The 23,125-nt window shown below is 37.1% G+C and overlaps 1 protein-coding gene across 2 annotated transcripts in view; it reads left to right on the top strand.

Moving 5' to 3' along the window:
* The window catches only part of fat2 (FAT atypical cadherin 2), a 183,669-nt gene that overhangs the window by 89,829 nt on the left and 70,715 nt on the right, over positions 1–23,125 (top strand). For both annotated transcript variants that reach the window (XM_039773858.1, XM_039773859.1), the window contains exons 8-12: positions 2,665–2,940; positions 4,849–5,059; positions 9,193–13,239; positions 14,207–14,403; positions 18,589–18,742. In XM_039773858.1, the coding sequence (XP_039629792.1) occupies positions 2,665–2,940; positions 4,849–5,059; positions 9,193–13,239; positions 14,207–14,403; positions 18,589–18,742 (4,885 nt within the window). The remainder of the gene's footprint in view (positions 1–2,664; positions 2,941–4,848; positions 5,060–9,192; positions 13,240–14,206; positions 14,404–18,588; positions 18,743–23,125) is intronic.

Here is a 23,125-nt window from a genome sequence, read left to right as displayed (position 1 = left end):
TTGCTGCCATTTTCCATAGCATATCAGTAACATGGGTGAACATCATTGTGTTAGTGCTACTTAAGACTGTGTCATAACACATTAGACATCCCAGTTTTAGGTATAACATTCTAAAAAGCAAACCTTCAGAATAGCAATTGTGTTACAGGAAGGCTTATAGATTGGGCCAGTATTCTAATTATGACTTTCCTTAATGATTTTTGGATTTTCTTGATTGTTATTTTTATCATCTTTTCTGAATTTTGACATTTGTAAGTCTACCATCAGTGTTTCTTACAGCTCTTCCTAAATATGTTTAATCTCCTGGTCATTTATTTTAATTTCACCTAAAGGTGTTAGTTCCTATCTATCAATACTACAATAAAGAAATACACACCAAAGCTGATGACAAAATGATGTCACTGAAATAATGCTAAATACATTAAATTAATAAAATAAAAGCAGATTTATTAACTTAACCCTGACACTCTACTTTATTTATTATTTTGCATTACCTGCATCTCTTCTCTAAGCACTCAGGTTCCTTCCATAAACAAAACAAGTTACTTAAGGCTAATTTATCCACTATCAACGATGTGTGCATAAATGTGCATTAGCTTAGCACCCAGTCCATGGTGGGTTCCTGCCTAGGAAGTCATTCTGCCACAATAAAACACAGCAAATCTGTAAGTTAGAAGGCCTTTAAATTGGGAACCAAATACAAATATGAAATCTTTCATATAGTATCTTCTTCTGTAATTTTTCTTATAAAATGATATCATTAATCAGAGGCTACTTAACAATAATACTTCACAAGAAATGTTTAATACCTCAACTGTAAGGGCTTATTATGCTAAAATTTCCAAGGTATATTATATCATTTATAATAAGCATGTGAATATTTACCCATAATAAAGATTTACATGTACCAATCCTAAACAGTAAAACAATCAATCATTAAGCACACAATCAGATTATAAAGCAGTCTCTTCTAAATTCAGTTTAAATAAACCCTAAGATTCATCTGAGGAAAAAGAGAGAAGAAAATAAACATGTGCCTAATTATAGAGTATCGAATGGTTTAGAAATTTCCCTTACACTATGAATGTAATGTGATGTGTATAGGTTGTAAGCAAAACAATGAGTGAGTGACTACAAGTCTCAGGCATAACAATAACAACATTTATTTGTATAGCATATTTTCATACAAGTGATGTGCTTTACAAGATGAGAAAAAGAAAAAAAGAATATATATATATACACAGTATATCCTAACTACAGGGTCACAGGGGTCTGCTGGAGTCAACTCCAGCCAATACAGGGCGCAACGCAGGAAACAAGCCCCAGGCAGAGCATCAGCCAACTGCAGGGTGCACATACACGACAAGCACACACTAGGGACAATTTAGGCCAATGCACCTAACCTGCATGTCTTTGGACTGTGGGAGGAAACTGGAGTACCCGGAGGAAACCATATATATATATATATATATATATATATATATATTTAAAAGGCAATACTGACCAACAAAGATTAAAGTTATGTCCGACGGCCAAGGAGGACAGAAAAAACAAAAAAACAAAAAAGATTTGAGAGGGCTGGAGATAAAAAAAGCAAAATCTGCTGGGGTTCCAAGGCCATGAGACCCCCCAGCCGCCATTAGGTATTCTAACTAACATAAATTATCTAAATCAGTCCTCATGGTTTTCAGGATTCACGTGAAAGAATTTGATGATGACGGTCATGTGTACATCTAGCCTTCAACCCATCAATGTAGGGACTGCGTGATACTTTAATCATACTTTAATCAAACAGAAAACCGGAAAGAGAACAGCAGAGAAAGTAGGGGTTAGTACGGATTTTGGAGCCATGAAAAAAAAAGATAATAAAATGCAAATTCAGAATATCAGAGTTACACTAAAATGAAGCTATGAGAAAGCCATATTAAAGTAATGGATTTTTAGCAGTTTTTTAAAGTGATCCACTGTACTACCCTGCTATTCCAGATTTTAGGTGCATAACAGCAGAAGGCTGCCTCACCACTTCTTTTAAGTTTAGCTCTTGGAATTATAAGCAGACGCTCATTTGAAAATCTAAGGTTACGATTTGGAGTGTAAGGTGAGAGGCATTCCGAGATATAGGATGGAGCGAGATTTATTAAGGCTTTGTAAACCATAAGCAGTATTTTAAAGTCAAAAAGACCCACATATAACGTTGTCAACTCAGTGTGGATGGCAGATAAACAGAAGTCTAGTCGAAAGGTCTTGAAGGTGTTTTGTGCCATCAGTAACCTAGGAGTAGTTTGGCACTTATCTCTATGTAAAGATGGACCTCAATCCCTTTTAAATTATGAGCTAAGGTCTTATGGATGCACCGTCCATGATGGCAAACCAGGTATCAAGCTTTCACTGAACATTTGCTAATATTATTTGTTTCTTTATGAGTGTTTTGAGCAGTTCAGCATCTCATATAATTTCACAATAACTGCTACATAATTCACCTGCAAGAAGAATTTCTTTATTAACATAAGGGAATTGCTTGAAAGCTATCCTACACGTTACATTTTACACTCCTGAAAACTGTAATCTTCAATTTTATTGATACAAACATCTTCTGCCTCCTAAATCAACTTGTTTCATTTTCTTGTGTCATGTTTAAAATAAACATCACTCTTGTTTTCACAGGCCTATATTCACGTAGTGGACATTAATGAACACCGTCCTCAGTTCCTTAAGAGTCAATATGAGGTGAGCGTACCTGAAGACACTTCACCTTGGAAGGATATTTTACAGCTCAGTTCAAGGGATGAAGATGGAAGTACTAAGCTGATTTATACCATTCACAGCAGCGTCAATGCAGCCTCCTTAAAACACTTTCAGTTAGACCCAAGCAGTGGGAGTCTATTTCTCATTGAAGAGCTGGATTATGAGGCACAGCTGGTGCATATTCTTACTGTAATGGTAAGTTATATTGTTATAAATCAGTATTCAGTACAAGATGAATGCTAGTTTACCACCTTAAAGTATAATACACTTAAACAAAATGACCTAATTTAATGTGTTCGGCCTTAAAACTCTGATCAAGATAAGGCAGGTATAGAAAACTGGTATTTGTTTGAATGGACGGATTAATAGATATTTTATAAAAAAAGAAAAATAACTACATGGAACATTATTTTTAAGTGGTACATGTTTAAATATGGGTGGAACGGTGGCGCAGTGGTAGCACTCCTGCCTCGCAGTTAGGAGACCCGGGTTCGCTTCCTGGGAGTTTGCATGTTCTCCCCGTGTCCGTGTGGGTTTCCTCCGGGTACTACGGTTTCCTCCCACAGTCCAAAAACATGCAGGTTAGGTACATTGGCGATTTGAAATTGTCCCTAGTGTGTGCTTGGTGTGTGGGTGTGTGTGTGTGCCCTGCGGTGAGCTGGCACCCTGCCTGGGGTTTGTTTCCTGCCTTGCACCCTGTGTTGGCTGGGATTGGCTCCAGCAGACCCCCGGTGACCCTGTAGTTAGGATATAGCGGGTTGGATGATGGATGGATTTTTAAATATGGCTAGGAGGGGATCACAATGTATAAAAGATAGCAAAGGGGAATAGAAGATTTGGTTTCTCATAATATACTGAACCATCAGTTTACAATTAGTTAAAGGAATAGATTAGGTCATTTGGAAGTGAAAGTGCTATATTCTGTTAGAAAATGATATGCAAAAGAGACACTAAAAGCAATAGCAAACAGCTATACTGCTGCTTCAAAGATGCTCATTGTCACTGAAATTGGACTGCAATAAAATCGAATCAGTTGCATCAATTTACAAAATTTGTGAAGATTAACCTTCAAAAGATACCAGTCAGTAGTTTTACTGTCACTGACAAATGTGCATGACCGCAGAACATGTTAGAGCAATAGCATTATACATAAAAGCATTGAAAACATCATCAACCGGAGCTGGGGCTTGTCGCTCCTTGCCCTCTCCAGCACATTTATATAAATGTATATGCTTGAAGACCGTGGTCTGTTCAACTTTCATACAATAAGTATATTCATTTTAACAATCAAAGGGCTAGAGGGGGTCTCACTTGGAGTAGCGATTGCACTGTTAAACAACAGAGTGTGAGTTGCTTGAAAACTATCATTTACTACTGGTACCAAAATTAAAGAAACACTGGTATTGTACTATTTTAAAAACTGGGTATAGCACTGGTATACCTCTAAACCCCAAATGGAAGGATTGTAATATTAGAGCTTGCTCCCAGTAGTTTGTGCAGAACATTAAAAAGACATCTGTACTTTATTGTTATCATTATTTAGTGGCAGATACTGCCTCACAACTCCAGATTCCTAGCTTGAAATACGCGAGACTCCTGAACTCTTTGAGACCTTCCCCAACGAGATGACATGCAGAAGCGTGATTGCCACTTTTGAGACCCTCCCCAATCTGACAACACTCAGAAGTGCGACTGCCACGCCTGTTGAAGGCTGCTTGTCAGTCACTGAGACAATCACAGATTCACAGTACCACAGAAACAACTATAAGCTGATGGCTGCCTTGTGCAAAGCACCGGTCGCTCAATGGGTGATGCAGGGAACATTATAACGTGGCCACTGACACTGTGTATAGTAGAATGGTAGATCCCACTACAATAAATAACCTTGCTGTTCCTGTTTCGAGTGGAGTAAAACTGGTTTTGCTAAAGTACTGAGACTCAGCCTCGTCTTTGGGGTGCAGGACATCGACTCACTGATTACAATATCAATTTGAAAAAAATCCTAGAGCGAGTATGCCATGCTGTACTGCTTCCAGATAAGAAAAAGTAATTTTAATTTATTTTTTTCATTCTCATCTTACACTTTTTTTCCTCCTCTTTTAGGTAAGAGATCAGGATATTCCTGTCAAAAGGAATTTTGTTCGAGTTATTGTGAATGTTGAAGACTGCAATGATCATGCACCAGTCTTTTCGAACGCTCTTTACGATGGGAGTGTGTTTAATTTAGCTCCTACAGGTGCAGAAGTTTTACAAGTGAAAGCCCTGGATAAAGATAAAGGAACCAATGCTCAAATTATCTACACCTTCCATTCAGGTAACCAGTGGATTATAATTTCCCTTCATTCTCATCTTTCTAATACAGATTTAAATAAATCAATGGGAGCATACTTGGAATTGCTTACATTTTTTTAGATTCAAGTAAAAGATGAGCTTATATAGTTATTAAAATTGAAGCCTTTAAAAAAAAAGTCTGTATATGATCTACTGTATGTTTAAAGATTGATAGTCATGGGATAAAAAATAAAATTTATGAGGAATTATTCATAAAATGCTATATATGCTATAGGCATTTCTATAAATTTCCAAAGCCAGTGTAAAGAGCTTGCTTTCCCTACCTCCCCACCACAAAATAAAGATCTTCAAACTAACACAGTAAGTACAAACTCACTGATAGCTTGTCACTTTATTTATTTTACACTATTGTTTAAGTGTTTAAGTAAGTTTTGATTAATTAAAAAACAAAAGACTACAATTACTGTAAATCCAAAGATAATGTAAAATGAGTTTTGTCATTTTTCTGTCACATTGTCAGTAAACACATATCATTCAGGTTTATCACTTATCCATTATTATAGGTGTGTCCCTGATGGCTGGCTATACTTTAGCCATATATTTGATATATACAGTATTTACTTAGCACACACACATATGCTGTGTTGCCAGTTTATAAAGCACAACATGCTCAGCATAACACAACTTCTGCATTCCAAAATGTCCTATGTCATGTCATATCTGTGCGTGGTATAAATCAGACAGACCAGTGTTACTAGCATCAGTTATTATTCAACTGAGTGCTAAATGAGCCAAACAAGTGAACTTAATGACTTCTGAGTATAGCGAGATAATTGGTATTAGGCGTGGCAGGTCTAGCACCTCCCAAACAACTGTCATGGGTTTTCCACTGAGCTGTTTCTGAAAAAAAAAATACCAGTGATACTGTCAGTCATCTTGTTTATCAGAGTAATCAAAGGAAAATGGCAAGAATTATACAAGCTATAGGGAAAAAGACAAGCCACTACCAGAAAATTCACATCTGAATCTAACATCAGCGGACAGAATGACATTACAGAATGCAACACTTACTGGATTTTCTCTTGAGTGGCCTACAACAGCCAAAGACAATGTCAGGTGCTAACAAGATAGTGCAGCTTCAGTGGATATACAAGGATCAAAAATGGATTGTAGAGAAGTGGGAAAAAGTTGCTTGGTAAGAGCAATACAAATTCCTTTCACATCATGCTGATGGAATCAACAGAATTTAGTGCAAGCAATTTGAATCCGTGGAGCAATCCTGTTTGGTGTCAGTAGTACAAGGCAGTAGTAGCAAAGTGATGGGTTGAATCTTTTCCTTTCCCACGTTATGGTCCTAATATTAAAAAATCTAAACGACAAACCATATCTGAACATTTTTGCTAACCAAGTTCAAACCCTTCACAGTTTATCCACACTTTGGAGAACACTTCTAGCATGATAATGCACCATATCACAATTCTTGTATTGTCATTTTTTGATTCCAGGAGTGTTACAGCAAGTTTTCATTGCTTTAGTGGCCCACATAGTCTGTGGATCTCAATCCAAGTGAGCATTTTTGGGAAGAGGTGAAAGGAACAGTAAGGATGTATGGTTATGCAATTTGCAGCAAATGCTTAACATAATAATTTCATGCATGGTGCAACATTGCCGAACAATCTTTTAGAATTCATGCCCAGACAAGACCAAAGGAGGTGCAACTTGCCACTCAATAGGCGTACTTAAGAAGATAACTACTCAGTATTTATCACATACATAATGTAAAAGGAGTGCCCTCCTAATATCCCTTTTAATATCACATTAAAGTAATGCAATGAGGTATTTAAAAATGTGTGTGTTTATTGTACCTTTAAATGCAAAGAGGAAAATAAGTATGAATGACAGAAAGTACAAATGAAGAAACAATCTACCATACTGGGCCAACCTAATCAAAGTTAATTCCTGTTGTTGTTCGAATTGGTTCAACCTCTTGCTTATCTCACAAGTACTACACAAGAACCAAGCACTTGCACGCTTTCCTTTTTTCTGTCATATACAACTAGTAAACTTTCATTCCAGACTTTCACCCTGGACTTAGAATCAGTGGTCCTTTAGCTTAGAACAGTTTAAATTTCCTATCAATGTCACATCTGAACAAGGTTTAGGACCACATACAGGTGCTGGTCATAAAATTAGAATATCATGACAAAGTTGATTTATTTCAGTAATTCCATTCAAAAAGTGAAACTTGTATATTAGATTCATTCATTACACACAGACTGATGTATTTCAAATGTTTATTTCTTTTAAATTTGATTATTATAACTGACAACTAATAAAAGTCCCAAATTCAGTATCTCGGAAAATTAGAATATTGTGAAAAGGTTCAATATTGAAGACACCTGGTGCCAAACTCTAATCAGCTAGTTAACTCAAAACACCTGCAAAAGCCTTTAAATGGCCTCTCAGTCTAGTTCTGTAGGCTACACAATCATGGGGAAGACTGCTGACTTGACGGTTGTCCAAAAGACGACCATTGACACCTTGTACAAGGAGGGCAAGACACAAAAGGTCATTGCTAAAGAGGCTGGCTGTTCACAGAGCTCTGTGTCCAAGCACATTAATAGAGAGGCAAAGGGAAGGACAAGATGTGGTAGAAAAAAGTGTACAAGCAATAGGGATAACCGCACCCTGGAGAGGATTGTGGAACAAAACCCATTCAAAACTGTGGGGGAGATTCACAAAGAGTGGACTGCAGCTGGAGTCAGTGCTTCAAGAACCACCACACACCATCTGCTGGTGTTGGTCCATTGTGTTTTCTGAGGTCCATGGTCAACGCAGCCATCAACCAGGAAGTTTTAGAGCACTTCATGCTTCCTGCTGCTGACCAACTTTATGGAGATACAGATTTCATTTTCCAACAGGACCTGGCACCTGCACACAGTGCCAAAGCTACCAGTACCTGGTATAAGGACCATGGTATCCCTGTTCTTGATTGGCCAGCAAACTCGCCTGACCTTAACCCCATAGAAAATCTATGGGGTATTGTGAAGAGGAAGATGCAATACGCCAGACCCAACAATTCAGAAGAGCTGAAGGCCACTATCAGAGCAACATGGGCTCTCATAACACTTGAGCAATGCCACAGACTGATCGACTCCATGCCACGCTGCATTGCTGCAGTAATCCAGGCCAAAGGAGCCCCAACTAAATATTGAGTTCTGTACATGCTCATACTTTTCATGTTCATACCTTTCAGTTGGCCAACTTTTCTAAAAATCCTTTTTTTGCATTGGTCTTAATTGATATTCTAATTTTCCGAGATACTGAATTTGGGACTTTCATTAGTTGTCAGTTATAATCATCAAAATTAAAAGAAATAAACATTTGAAATACATCAGTATGTGTGTAATGAATGAATCTAATATACAAGTTTCACTTTTTGAATGAAATTACTGAAATAAATCAACTTTGTCATGATATTCTAATTTTATGACCAGCACCTGTACAGTTTGGGGTCTGGGTGAACTCTTCTTTGCCCACAGATACACTAGGATAACACTTTCATTTATAGAGTCTAATCTCCCTGTGCCTCTGAATCCATCCATCCATCCATCCATTATCCAACCCACTATATCCTTAGTACTGGGTCACGGGGGTCTGCTGGAGCCAATCCCAGTCAACATAGGGCGCAAGGCAGGAAACAAGCCCCAGGCAGGGCGCCAGCCTGCCGCAGCCTCTGAATCCTTCTCTTACAAGTAGATTCTGGGCTGGCTTTCTTAAAAGCTCAACATAATGTCATAACTTCCAATCAGAAAACTATGTTACCACCAAACAGCCCAACAAAGCTCCCCAATCCTGTCCATCATGTTTCTCATTGAGATTTGAAGGTCCCTAAAGTCATACTCTCTACCATGCTACTTCAAAATGTATTGCCTGTGTTTATGGATTGCAGATAAAGGACTGGAATCTTGCCAGTCCATCCTGACATTACCATTAAAAGTCCAATCTATTCCCAGATCTCCTAATTTGGGAGGTATATACTTATTTGTAGCTGAATTCTTGATAGCTGGTAATTGCTTATTGTTTTCATAATTAAAATAAGTGCATACATTGATATTTAATCTTCTGTGTAATATTGTTTTTTTTTCCTGATAGGAAACATAGACAATATTTTCAATATTGATCCTGATTCTGGACGAATCACAGTTGCCAAGCCAATTAAGGAACTTTCACAAGAACGCTACCATCTTACAGTGAAAGCAACTGACCAGGGCTTTCCTCCACTCAGTGACCTTACTACTGTGAACATTCAAATAAAACTGTCTGAACTAACACCTCCTTACTTCTCTCAAAAGGAATATTTTACAGAAGTCAGTGAAGCAGCTGATGTGGGACTGCCTCTGATTACTGTCTCAGCTACTAGTCCTTCAACAGTGAATTATGAAATTAAAGCAGGTGATCCAAATGGGACTTTCCACGTAAACTCATATTCAGGAGTACTTTCTCTTCAGAAACCTTTGGATTTTGAGACAATAATTTCATATCAATTACAAGTCAGAGTGACAAATCTAGCCAGAGTATATTCTGATGCAGTCATTTATGTCTATGTGATTGACGAGAATGATAACGCTCCAGTATTTCTAAAGTCGAACTTTACAGGTCAAGTTCGAGAATCTCTCCACCCAAACAGCATGGTGATGGGTGATAACAACACCCCATTGGTTATTCAAGCTGTGGACGCTGATAAAGATTTGAATGCACATCTTATCTATCAAATTCTTGAGCCAGATGCCCAGAAATATTTTAAAATTGAACCTGGCATAGGAACTTTAAGCACTACAGACAGTATTGACTTTGAACTGACACAAGTTTTTCATTTTACTGTGCAAGTTCGGGATTCAGGAAACCCATCTTTATATGCAGAGAATCCAGCAGGAGTGACAATTCAGGTATTGAATATAAATGATTGTCCTCCAAAATTTGAACAAGCACAGTATGAAACCTCACTTTTCCTACCTGCTTTCTATGGTATGGAAGTAATTAAAGTCCTGGCAGAAGATAAAGATTCAAATATCACGTACACTATACAGGATGGAAACGTTAACACAGACTTTTCAATTCAGCCAACCACTGGACTTATTTTGGTACATAATGCTGCCAGCCTGAAACAAAGCTATGAGCTGACTATAAGGGCATCGGATGGTTTATACAAAGATGTTACCCATGTCAAAATTAATTTCACTGAAATCACAGAAAGCGGACTTACATTTGAGCACAGCTCTTACAAAGGTTCTGTTATGGAGAACACAACAGACATTAAAACGGTAGCTGCTGTTAGAGCTTCAGGGAATTATTTAAATGAACCTTTGACTTACACGTTGTTAGACTCAGGGAGAATGTTTTCTATCACTCCAACCTCAGGGATTATTCAAACCACAGGACTTATATTTGACAGAGAACAGCAGTTTATGTATGATCTGGTTGTAGAAGTAAGAGACACAAGGAAGCCTCCAAGGATAGCTCACACATCTGTAAAGGTATCTGTAGAAGACGTAAATGACAATGCACCTGAATTTCTAAATCTACCCTACTATACAAATGTGCAAGAAGATGCTGAAGCTGGTGATGTGCTTTTCCAAGTGACAGCAATTGATAAAGATCTTGGGGACAATGGAAAAATAATGTATTCGTTAGCTGAAGATTTTGCGTTCTTCAGAGTTGATCCATATCTAGGAGATGTATCTCTCAAGCAGTCGTTTGATTTTTATGCATTGAATAAATATGTTCTTAGAGTAATAGCAACTGACTGTGGTGATCCTCCATTGCTGTCAGAGGCAGAGCTTCTAGTAACAGTGCAAAACAAATCCAATCCAGTTTTTCAGAGTCATCATTACACTATAGATGTACCAGAAAACATTCCTCCGCACACAATTATCTTGCATGTTCAGGCCCGCAATCCTGAAGGATATCGCCTTGTTTACAACTTAGTTAGTGAAAATGCTTCAAAAATATTCAACCTGGATTTTAAGACTGGAGCTCTGAGTGTTGTTGATACTTTGGACTATGAAACTGAAACTAGTCACGTTCTGATTGTGAGAGCAACGGATGCTGTCCTGGGCACCTATTCAGAAGCAACAGTGCTTGTAGAAGTGGAAGATGTCAATGACAATCCTCCTTTTTTTCAACAAAAGGTCTATATTGCACAAATCACTGAAGGACTTCCAGTTGGCAGTCCTGTCATTCAAATGCATGCCTCTGATAAGGATTCTGGACGGAATAAAGACATAACTTATGAAATCATGGAGTCAGACGGCTCCAGCATGTTTAGTATTGATGCAGTGACTGGCCAAGTAGTGACAACACAAGAATTAGATTATGAAACCACTCAACAATTTAACTTAAAGGTCAGGGCTGTAGATAACGGCATGCCTTCTCTGAGTGGGGAAGCACTTCTGCTTGTGAATCTTTCTGATGTCAATGATAATTGTCCCAAATTCAGTCAACCCCAGTATAACTCAATATTAAACGAAATGGCAGTCTGCGGGCAGATTGTAATAAGAGTACAAGCCTCTGATCCTGATGTAAATGATGTTAATAATCTAAAATATTTTATAGTGTCTGGCAATAATCACAGATACTTTTACATTAACCAAACATCAGGCCTTATTTCTTTCAATAATGCCTGCAAAAAAAATTTGGATCCTTTTTACAATCTGACTGTGTCGGTAACAGATGGAGTTTTTCAGGATATTGTTCCAGTAAATATTGACATGATAACTGCTAACAAACACACTCCATATTTTGACCAAAGTGTTTATGAAGTTGAGTTAGTGGAAAATGCCCAGGTAGGGACCCAGGTGATTAAACTGGCTGCTATTGATCCAGATGATGGCCCTTTTGGGAGTGTGGATTACACAATTATTAATATGCTTGCCAATGAAAAGTTTTCAATTAACAGGGATGGAGAGATAACAACCACTGAGAAACTTGATAGAGAAAATACTACCCAGAGGGTTATAGCAATCAAAGTTATGGCAAAAGATGGAGGAGGGAAGGTGGCATTTTGCACTGTTAAAATTATACTCACAGATGAGAATGATAATGCTCCATTGTTTAAAGCTTCACAATACCAGGTCTCGATTAAGTCTAATTTAAGCAAGGGCTCTCCGGTTATTCAAATTATGGCTTATGATGCAGACGAAGGCTCAAATGCAGATGTAACGTATTCTGTGGATGAAACAGGAGACGTCACAGAAGATATAATCGAGATCAATCCTTTTTCAGGAGTGGTCTCTATAAAAGAATCATTAGCTAGCTTGGAAAACAGGATTTTCAATTTCACAGTGAAAGCTGAGGACAACGGCTTACCTCGACACAACTCCAGTGTACCTGTTCAAATTAATGTGATTCCACCAGAAGTGTCGCTTCCTCGCTTCTCAGAGCCTCTGTATACTTTCACTGCTGTTGAAGATATTCCTGTTGGTTCGGAAGTTGGTATTGTGAAAGCAAATGCTGAAGAACCTGTAATATACAGTCTTGTGGAGGGGAATACAGTTGAAAGTAATAAGGACAGAGTTTTCAGTCTTGATAAAGAGAGTGGGACAATGATTTTGCAGAAAACTATTGATCATGAGAAGACAAAGTGGTACCAAATAGATGTCATGGCCCTTTGTCACAGTAATAGTACCGAGGTTTTTACACTTGCATCTGTAAATATTCAGGTGGAAGATATAAATGACAATAACCCTGAGTTTGATACAAATCTATACAAAGCAGTTTTAATGGAAAACATGCCAGCTGGGACCACTGTAATGCAAGTCACTGCCAATGATCCTGACACTGACTCCAATGGACAAGTGACATACAGGCTAGAACCCGAATTTGATGATGTCAGTGAGCTGTTTGCAATTGACAGCAAGAATGGATGGATCACTAGCTTGAAAGAATTGGACTGTGAGGCCAAAGACCTTTACCAATTTCTAGTCATTGCTACAGATCAAGGGGGAAAAGTTAAGCTGTCTTCCTCAGCAGCGGTCGAAATTATTGTTATGGATGAAAATGACAACCCTCCACAGTTTACCTCTGATGTTTACAAAGGTTCCATCATTGAAAACAGCCCACCCGGTGAACCTATTGTAAGTGTGGATACGAAGGATTTCGATGTGTCAGAGGAAAACAGACAACTAACATGCTACATTACAGGTTGGCTTCCTGTTTTTATTATTTTTTTATGTGTCTATCTCCAAGTGGTTATTTTATATATCCAATGAATAACTTAGTAATTTGTAATTTCTTTAATTTATTAGATATCATTAAAGTGATCGCATTGCAGCATTTTGCTTATCCATTGAATAATTATGAAGTTTATTCAAGGGGATGTAATTAAGCAGTTTTCAAATTTACATCTAGATAACATATTGTACAGACATAAGCTTGAAGAAATTAAGAAATTATTCAGAGCAGGTTAAACATCACTCAGAAACAAGTGGAGCTATATAACAGTATCTGTTTTTTTCAGCTTGATTTGCATTGGTTAAGCCTTTGCTGTTCAAGTAATGTGAATATGAGGTTTATACAGTAGGCAGGTATCTAGTCTGAGTAAATGGCAGGAGCTAGCCTACAACACATAAACAAGACCTGACAAAAGTCTGTCTAAATCAGTATTTTTCCTTATTTATTAAATCATAATTTATTCTGATAGATCTGGATACAAAGAACTATTTTATAATTGTATGACACGACCACTTACGCATGTGGCCCAGAAAATTCTGTTTACTGTACATTTTATCCCAATTCATTGTTGCTGGGAAGCAGAGCCTATCCTGGCAAATTTTCCTAACACTTGTACAAAAGGTGTATTTGCTTTGTGTATATATATATATATATATATATATATATATATATATATATATATATATATATATATATATATATATATATATATATATATATATATATATAGATATATATATATATATATATTATAAAATATATATACATTATTTTATTATTTTAACCTCCTAAGAGCACTGTATAAATAAGGAAATGCACATTGCATTGTTACATTGCAAATTTGCCTACATAGAAAAGCTCTTCTCTCTTGCAGAAGAGCTCCCATGCTGGTTTACTGCATGTGAACCAATGTTTTTTATTATTACATTGTACACAGATGGAGATCCACAGGGAATATTTTCAATTGAACAAGTGGATGGAAAGTGGACAGTGATGGTGAAAGGGCTCATTGATCGAGAAGAGAAGGAGAAGCACAGCATTAAGATTACAGCAACCGATGGCAGATTTCAGACTTCATCAGAAGTGGAAATTCATGTTCTCGACATTAATGATAACAGCCCTCAGTGTGAGCAGGTAAGGTGTGATTACCTTGCGATGTTACAGAATAAATTGGTCACTGTGAGATTTTCTTTTTCAATATATAAACTTGTCATAAACTCTCTGTGGAACAACCAATAAAAACAGGTTTTACTACATACAGATTTGCTGTCTTGGAAAAACATATTTAATACACCAAGACATTTTTCAGCCTTAGGCAGCTACTGTAACACATAAAGTAATAGCTTGGACCAGCTGTAACTTGAATGTCACAGAAAACAGTAAAGCTTTAGCAAGGGGAGCAAATATATGAATTAAAAACTATCCATTGGCTTACCTTATATCACTGATCATTAACTATTGTGGTGGACAGTCAGAGCTCTTGCATGGCCGGGATGCCCCTGTGATGGAAGGACTGGGTGAGAGGACATATTCGGAGTAATACCTTCCCCAGAACATGAGAGGGAAACCCTAGGACAGTTCTGGAGCCCTGGACTGCAGCACTTCCACCACACTTGGAAGTGCTGCCAGAAGAGGATCCAGGTGCACCTGGAATGCTTCCGTTGCCCATGCAGCACTTCCACCACACCTGTAAGTTCTGCTGGATGAGGATTGGAGAGCACCTGGAGCATGTCCGGGTGCACTATAAAAGAGGCTGCATCAATCCGCTCGGGGTTGTCAGATTTGGGAGGAAAAGGACAAAGCCTGAGGAGGAGTGAAGGTGGAAGGACTGGCAGCAAGAGGCACTGTGTTGTATCGGGCTTGGTGCCTTGTGTGGTGATTTGTGCACTGTGCTGAACAGAAAATAAACTGGCAATTGGTATCCTGCCTGTTTGTATTGAGGATAGAGCGACTGTACGCGCCTTGGGCATCACGTTTTCACTGTTGTGGTGTCTTGATATACTCTATGCACAATATTTGCTGCTTTCTGAAATGTGTTTGTATCATTTAATTTGTTTTCACTATAAGAGTAATTACTTGTTAAAATTATTTTTTCTTTGTAATAATTATTATTTGGTAAAATAGTTAAGGACTATATTTGCTCCAGTTTAATGAAAAATCTTCTCTATAATTTGGGTTGTTTTATTTTTTGTATATTATTGCAAAAAAAAAGCTTTTGGAAAATTTTTAATTTGGATAAAATTATTCTGCCTGTAAGCAATATACTTAAGAAGTACATGTCAGTATCTACTCAGTCACACGTGTCTGCTATTGGGTTTGATAGGCAAACCACCAAAACAATACATTGGCTTATGTTAAACACCTGATAAGTCATAATTCTGCTACATGCTTAAGTTGTGGCAATTTTTTTGTCACAAATACAATGCTGACCTTGCACACACTGTTTTATAGCTTCAATTTAGTTTTAATCCTTGATTTTTCATAGGATTGAGGCTGCATCCATCCATTTTCTGAACATAGCACTTTGCTTACAGAGCTATGAGAAAGTAGAGGAGCCTTAGACCAGGTCACACACTCATACATCCATTTCTTTAAATCACCTCAGTTCCACCCACCTCTAAATTAGAACATCCATTTGTCTGTTGTTATCAAATCTGTTTAATAAAGTTCAGGGTTGTGACAGCAAGAGCCTATCTTGGCCACAGCAGGCATAAAGCAGGAATCAACAGTGGATGACACACCATATCTTCTCAGAGCATACAGGGCAGGGCATGTTTAAGTAAAACTTGGTCTGGCTGTATGTATACAATCATAAAGATTAGCTCTTGTCAATGTTTTATGTTATGTGTTTAGAGGAAATATTTTAACTGGTTACTGGACATACTATACAACTGTGATTTTTTATTCCTTTTTGTGCTGTTAAACTAGATATAGCACAAGCAGTGAACCAGTACATATCATGTTGTTATGAACTCCAAGGGGGTCCTCCCCTACAGCATACTCTTCAAACAAATGTTAATGGATCGCAGCGCTCATGCTTACATAGGGTACTGGCACTTAATGTGTGTCCACTTCGGGCACTGACTACACACAAGACAGTTGTAATGATATAGGAATCAAATCTGATCTAGTAAATTAATCACATGACCATAGCTATCCCATTGTCTTACACGTTTGTAATAAAAATAGAAACAAACGGTAAAGGGTTGGGGCACTAAAGTAAGTAAATTGGAGAAATACATCTTTACAGATTGGAGTCTCCAAACAGACTGGGAAGAGATGGCAGTGTTACTGGTTATGAAGTTGATGAGGCAGATGGTGTGAGATCAGGAGCCCCAAACTCAGAAGTTACATCATGTGTTATGGACCCATGATTCTCCAGATTTGCAGAGGAAAGGAGAGGAACAATGTTAGGAGGCAGCACCAACCCACGACTTGGGGGTGTAACTGCAAGTTGACAAGCCGTAAAACTGTCTCCTAAGCATGCATGTATGACTATACACTATTTCACTATTAAGAAAATAAATATATATATATACACACAAGGGACATTCAAGAAGTTTCCACACTTTTATATTTTCATTGGAAATGGTGAAGGGTGGAGGAGTATTAATAGGGCATTAAAAAGTTGGTATGACTCTGGGAAAACTGCATCACAAACAAAGGTGACTGTGTAGAAAAGTGATGTAATTTGTTTTTGAAATTCTTAATAAACAGCTAAAAAAAGTGTGGAAACTTTTTGAACATCCCTCGTTTATTATATATATATATATATATGGTTTTAAGCATATTTTCTAAATTATAAAATATATTGTACTATTTGCGGATGAATAATTACACACCCAGAAAAAGGGTATATGTACATATAAAATGAAAATTTAAAAAAGTGAAAAATAAATACAAAGAATAAAGAGGAATAATCAATTAGTAGTTTTTGAAAACTTCTATCCAAGGACCCCATTAATGATGGTGTGACCTGTACTGAAACATTTTGGAATTGTTCTTTATAGAGTGAATGTAATTGGACCTGGTGATGTTTTTGCAATAAGGGCAGAAGAAAGACTTCCTATCTCCCCAGCAGAAGCCTCTGCAGTGCAAAAATGATATAAGTTGTAAACTCACGTCAATGATTTAATGTATAGGTAAAATGTTTAAAGCAAACTTCAGTTGTTATCATAATCAAATGTTTTCAATTTTTACGATACACTCAATGCAATTTCCCATCTAGGAAATACAAATTTTTGGACTATATGAAGTTTTCTTTGTGCCTGGTGCCACTAATCTGTTTCTGCATTGCTTAGTCAAGCTCTTCAATCTTGCAGTGTTCTAGGCATGTTTTTGCTCATATGTACACATCTGAAGCCAGAATTTTTCAGTTTCACCTTGGGGCTTGAATTAAGCCCTTTAAGTAACCCATTAATTTATTTTATAAGGTATGTGAACTTGCACATCTCGTTATTTTGGAACAGATGGCATCATTATTATGAATCATGCCAGTTATTTATATACAATATGATTTATCACTTTTTCCATGAAATAAAAATTGGAAATGTATGAGAATTCCTTTGTATTTCTGCTTTAGGTTTTTAATATTTCATGTTGATGTTGAGATATCTCTTAGTACTCTCATTTGGTGAATGATGACAAACTAATATGTTGCTAAATATTCAATTTATGAACTTGTGTTTTTGCATTATGTGTCTGATGTTTTATCTTCAATGGTGCTGGTAGATTAATACAAGGTGAAACACAGTGCCTCTCTCTCGTGCAAGGTTTACTGATGGCCATCTCCTTCCTCAGCCACCTCCACTGCTGTTGCCACTACTCCTGTATATTACATGGTTCTCTCAATGCTCCAATGATCTTTTCTCTGCAGCATTCACTGCCTGCACATTAACACCAATAGCTCAGCGTCGCTCTGTTCACCTGGGGTCAGTGGCAGCAACATCTGTACTTACCTTTGAGCCAAAATAGTCCAGGATCCTTCCTGAGACTCACCAGCAGCCGAGTACTCAGGCCAGTGGATTTAAGAAGGGGGGCAGGTCTTGTAAACTCGGCCTTTTAATTGATTATCCCTTTCTGTCTCTCACTCACATACAAACACACACACACATGCTCTTCTGTATGGGTCCTCAGTTCCCTTCCATAAATCCACTGCTTGTACATAATTTAAAGTAATATAGGAAATAATTTTTCCTTTGTAGTGCAGAAAGAAAGATTGCTTTCTCCCAGATGAGCGGAATGAGATGTTAAGGTAGTACCAATCATTAACCCATAATTAAAGAAAAGTTAATATACTGTTCTCTGCATTACTTACAGGTGCTCTATACAGAGTCAGTCCCAGAAGATGCTCCTGTGGGTTTCTTCATTCTTAAGGTTTCTGCAAGAGATCCTGACCTTGGCACCAGTGGACAGATTACATATACTCTTCATGGTCCTAGAGCAGACAAATTTCGTCTTGACCCCCAGACAGGTGAGAGCAGTCTTTTCATCTAAACTTCCTGAATATCAAGAGTCAGACATTCATGTTTGGACAAGTGTATTCCTCACAATTATTTAATTAATCTGTGGTATTGTGAAATATACAATCTGAGTAAAACAGCAGAAGTAAGTTCCTGAAAAACTATTATCAGATACTGCATTGCAATATTTTGTCTAGACAGTGTTTAATCTTTCAATTAAGAGCCACAACAAGAAAATTGTTTTCTCAGGAAATTTATCTGCACGTCATCAATCATAAAATAGAGATTTTGAGTTTTAATTAGAGACAGTGATGCACTAAACAAGAGGTTAGATTTTGGAGAATAATTTTCAGAAATTTAATGACTGACAATAATGCTCATCTATATTAATAAAAGGCAAAGCCCTGACTGACTGACTCACTGACTCACTCATCACTAATTCTCCAAATTCCCGTGTAGGTAGAAGGCTGAAATTTGGCAGGCTCATTCCTTACAGCTTATTTACAAAAGTTAAGCAGGTTTCATTTTGAAATTCTACATGTAACGGTCATAACTGAATCCTATTTACGTACATATATACGGCCATAGTCTGCAGCTCGGTCGCCATGTGAGGCGGAGTTGTGTCCCCCCTCACCATTCCTCCCACGTAGTTGGCTGCCTGCCTATATTGCGTCCCCCATACCCACGCCTCCCTCGTAATTGAGTGCCTGACCATATAAGGCCGTCCGTCAGCAGCAATCCAATAGACACGCTGCCGTCAAATATTCGCAGGCAAATCAAAAATTTAATACCGGGAATGCCTGTTAAACATCTTAGATTAACGAGTAGCAATTTGGGTGGTGAGAGTCTATCAAGGTGATCACTGTAATATTTATATGTCATTGAAATGTATTATTATGAGGCATGGTTTAGGCACCTATGTCATCAGGAAGGCACCAGAAAAAGGGACCTCAAGGTTATTATTATGGAAGTTAATTTAGAGCACGGATGCTGTGAATGTAAAAGCTGTAATAAATAAAATTCCCCTGCATACTTTAAAAGAAAGTCTCGCCATCATTTCATTTTTCACAATTTGTGAAAACAAGACATGGTGTCAGAATAGAGGACAGTCATGGATTTTGTTGGCGTTCCCTCGCCATGAATTGACTGGGATTCTCTTAACCTGCCGGGAGAATGGAAAAAGTTCCGACAGCACGTGGAGCTGATGTTTTCTGGACCGCTAAAAGGCAAAGACGAGAGTGAGAAATGCAGCTACCTGGTCCTGTGGACTGGGAAAAAGGGAAGAGACATTTTTAACACATTGAATCTCACCCAGGAGGAAGCCAAGGTATTGAAAACTTATTATGACCGTTTTGAGGCGTTTGTCATGCCTAAGACGAATACGATATATACAAGTTTAATGAGAAGACGCAGGGTATAAACAGACTTTTGATCACTTTGTAACAGAGTTAAAATTGCTGGTGAAGGACAGTGCTTATGCAAACGAAGATGAGATGGTCAGGGATAGAATAGTGTTTGGCACAAACTCAGCAAAAGTTTGAGAGAAACTTTTAAGTGCCAGGTCTGAGCTAACATTAAATAAAGCCATGGACATCGCAAGATCGCACGAGATAAAGAGGAAGACGAGCTGTTTATTGATGCAGTAAGAAAGGAACAACCCTCTGAATCTGAACAAGCCTTTGTAAACATATCAATAGGAAAGCAAGATGTAAAGCTTAAGTCTAAATTAAGTTCATAGACATGCTGCCGCTAAATATTCACAGGCAAATCCACAACTTAATACCGGGAATGCCTGTTAAACATCTTAGATTCATGAGTACTGATTTGGGTAGTGAACACTTCGATGAATGAAACCTGTTATCTTTACAACGGCTGACAAACACAGAATGTAACTTCAACACAACACATCCTCCAAATACGAACCTGATTGAAAGAAATAATGATAATCAAATCCTTGATGACAGCAACACTCATAACAGTCACAAAACAATTACATTGACAATAATGTTACGTAATCTTTAAAATGTTTCCTTTTCTTTTTTATAACTTCTTTAACTTCTTTAACACACTACTTCTCCACTGCGAAGCATTGGTATTTTGCTAGTATATAATATTAGTGGATAAGCATCTACAGAAGCTTAAACAGCAGTAATATAATTTTGATGATTGCAATTATAGTGTGATATATAATATAACCTTATGATTTTGTGGGCAAAACTTAATGTATTCCTAACTACTTTTAAAAATGAACCATGTTTAATAATATCATGTTTCCAGGATTCATAAATACATAGCCCACAATTATATGGTTTCTTTAAAAATTGCCTTAAATGATTTACCGTTCAACATTTGAATATAATAGCAAGTAAAACTCTTTAATTTAATTATCACTCATAAAATCAATAATAAATGTCCTAAAATCTCCTGCAGGCTCAGTAGATATGATGTTGCTTTTCTGATTGTACAGATGTACACTGTTATTGCCTATTTCAGTAGCATAAATACAACAAAGAGGTAGTGCAATGAATGCAGTATTTGTACTTAGCTGTTATGTTGTACACTATTTAAAAAAGGAATTAACACAAAGGTTTTAAGCCTGACATATTAAGAGAAAGAGTAGAACCTAAAAAGATTTCTTTTTCAACATAATTCCCAGAAACACTAATACTAGTACACTTGTTTTAATAATGAAATGTTTACCTGTGTCACATCAATAAAATATCTTCTGAAGCTGATTCAAATTCTTTATCTTGGACATGGCCCATCCCATAGAGACAGCCATTTGGAATGGTTAACAGATGGTAGTCACACTGGGCCAGGTCTTGAAAATAGGGATAGTGTGTCATTTTTTCAAAGTTTCAGAGAGCAGCCTTTGCAAACCATGCAGTATTAGAAGAGATACTATCATAAAGTAGAAGAATGGTTGCCTGATTGTATATGTAAACATTTTTGGTATTAAAAAAATCATAATGCTCCCCCTGTTTCAACAGTTTTTCGGACTGGTTTTTTGGACTGGTTTCATTCCCAGTTATGTGACACTTCTTAAATTTCTCCCTGTATAACTTTATTAGTCTGAGATCCTCCTTGGAACATAGGAAGTGAAGATGCTTCATTCCGGGAATAAATATTCTGGGTGCCAAATGTGCCCAGTTCTTGTTCTTGTTTAACTGTTTGTGAAGAATTGATTCAAATGACACATAACTGATCCCTACAGTGAATGCTGTCTCAAACATCATCAGTCTTTGGTTCTTCATTGAGATTTGTTTCCATTAAATATTTTTTTTCTCTCACCAACATTAAAAACTAATGAAGTCTTGGGTTATCTTTTTGATCATTCCTACTATAATATATATACATACATTGTAATGTATAAAGTATATAGTAAAATAAATATATAATACGTGGCAATTACCTTTTTCCAGATGGTAGAGGGGCAAACAGAGGGTGGCCTGGATGTGTTGTGTCTCTGATAATGCTGCTAGCCCTCGTCCGAAGTTGACTAGCATTCAGTATGTTTTAAAGCAAAATGGTGTTTTTATTTTTGTTTTACAGTATGTATTTATTAGTTTTATAGTGTATCTTCAGTGTCTGTTTGACTGCTGATGGTATTGTGAGCCATTCTGTTCTTTTGTTTTTAAGTACACCTTTATTTAATGTTTATTAAACGTATCTAATCCAATTTTAGGGTCACAAAGAGCAGGAGTCTAGAGCAACATAATAGTGTAAAAATAAATCAGCGACATTCAGAATGATAAAGTCTAGAAATTTAATTGAAAAGAAAAGATATTTATATCTCTTACATTTATTCCCTGTTGATATATTTCTTTTCAAGATGTAAGATTAATATAGAAATCAATGGGGATATAGTATTTTTTTTCACTGTGAATTCAAGATATATTAAAATTGATTGAATGTATAATTTATTGGGTGCCAAACAGGCAACTACACTAAATTTCTGAAAACTTGAAGTCATCATGTGAATATATAAAGTCATATTCCAAATATACATAGTCACTGTCTGAATATATAAAGTCACCATCTTTTTAAAGACAGTATTTCAATATATAAAGTCTGATTCAGTACATAATGTATATACTGTCCATTGTCCATACAGACTAACTTTATATATACTGAATTTGACTTTATACTGTATATACAATACAATACAGTTTATTTTTGTATAGCCCAAAATCACACAGGAAGTGCCGCAATGGGCTTTAACAGGCCCTGCCTTTTGACAGCCCCCCAGCCTTGAATCTCTGAGAAGACAAGGAAAAACTCCCAATAAAACCTTGTAGGAAAATGGAAGAAACCTCGGGAAAGGCAGTTCAAAGAGAGACCCCTTTCCAGGTAGGTTGGGCGTGCAGTGGGTGTCAAAAGTAGGGGGTCAATAT

This window comes from Polypterus senegalus, chromosome 13 (assembly GCF_016835505.1).
Source record: "Polypterus senegalus isolate Bchr_013 chromosome 13, ASM1683550v1, whole genome shotgun sequence".
Classification (NCBI taxonomy): Eukaryota; Metazoa; Chordata; class Cladistia; order Polypteriformes; family Polypteridae; genus Polypterus; species Polypterus senegalus.
The sequence above is the reverse complement of the archived record's forward strand: the minus strand, read 5'-3'. Positions and strand labels throughout refer to the sequence as shown.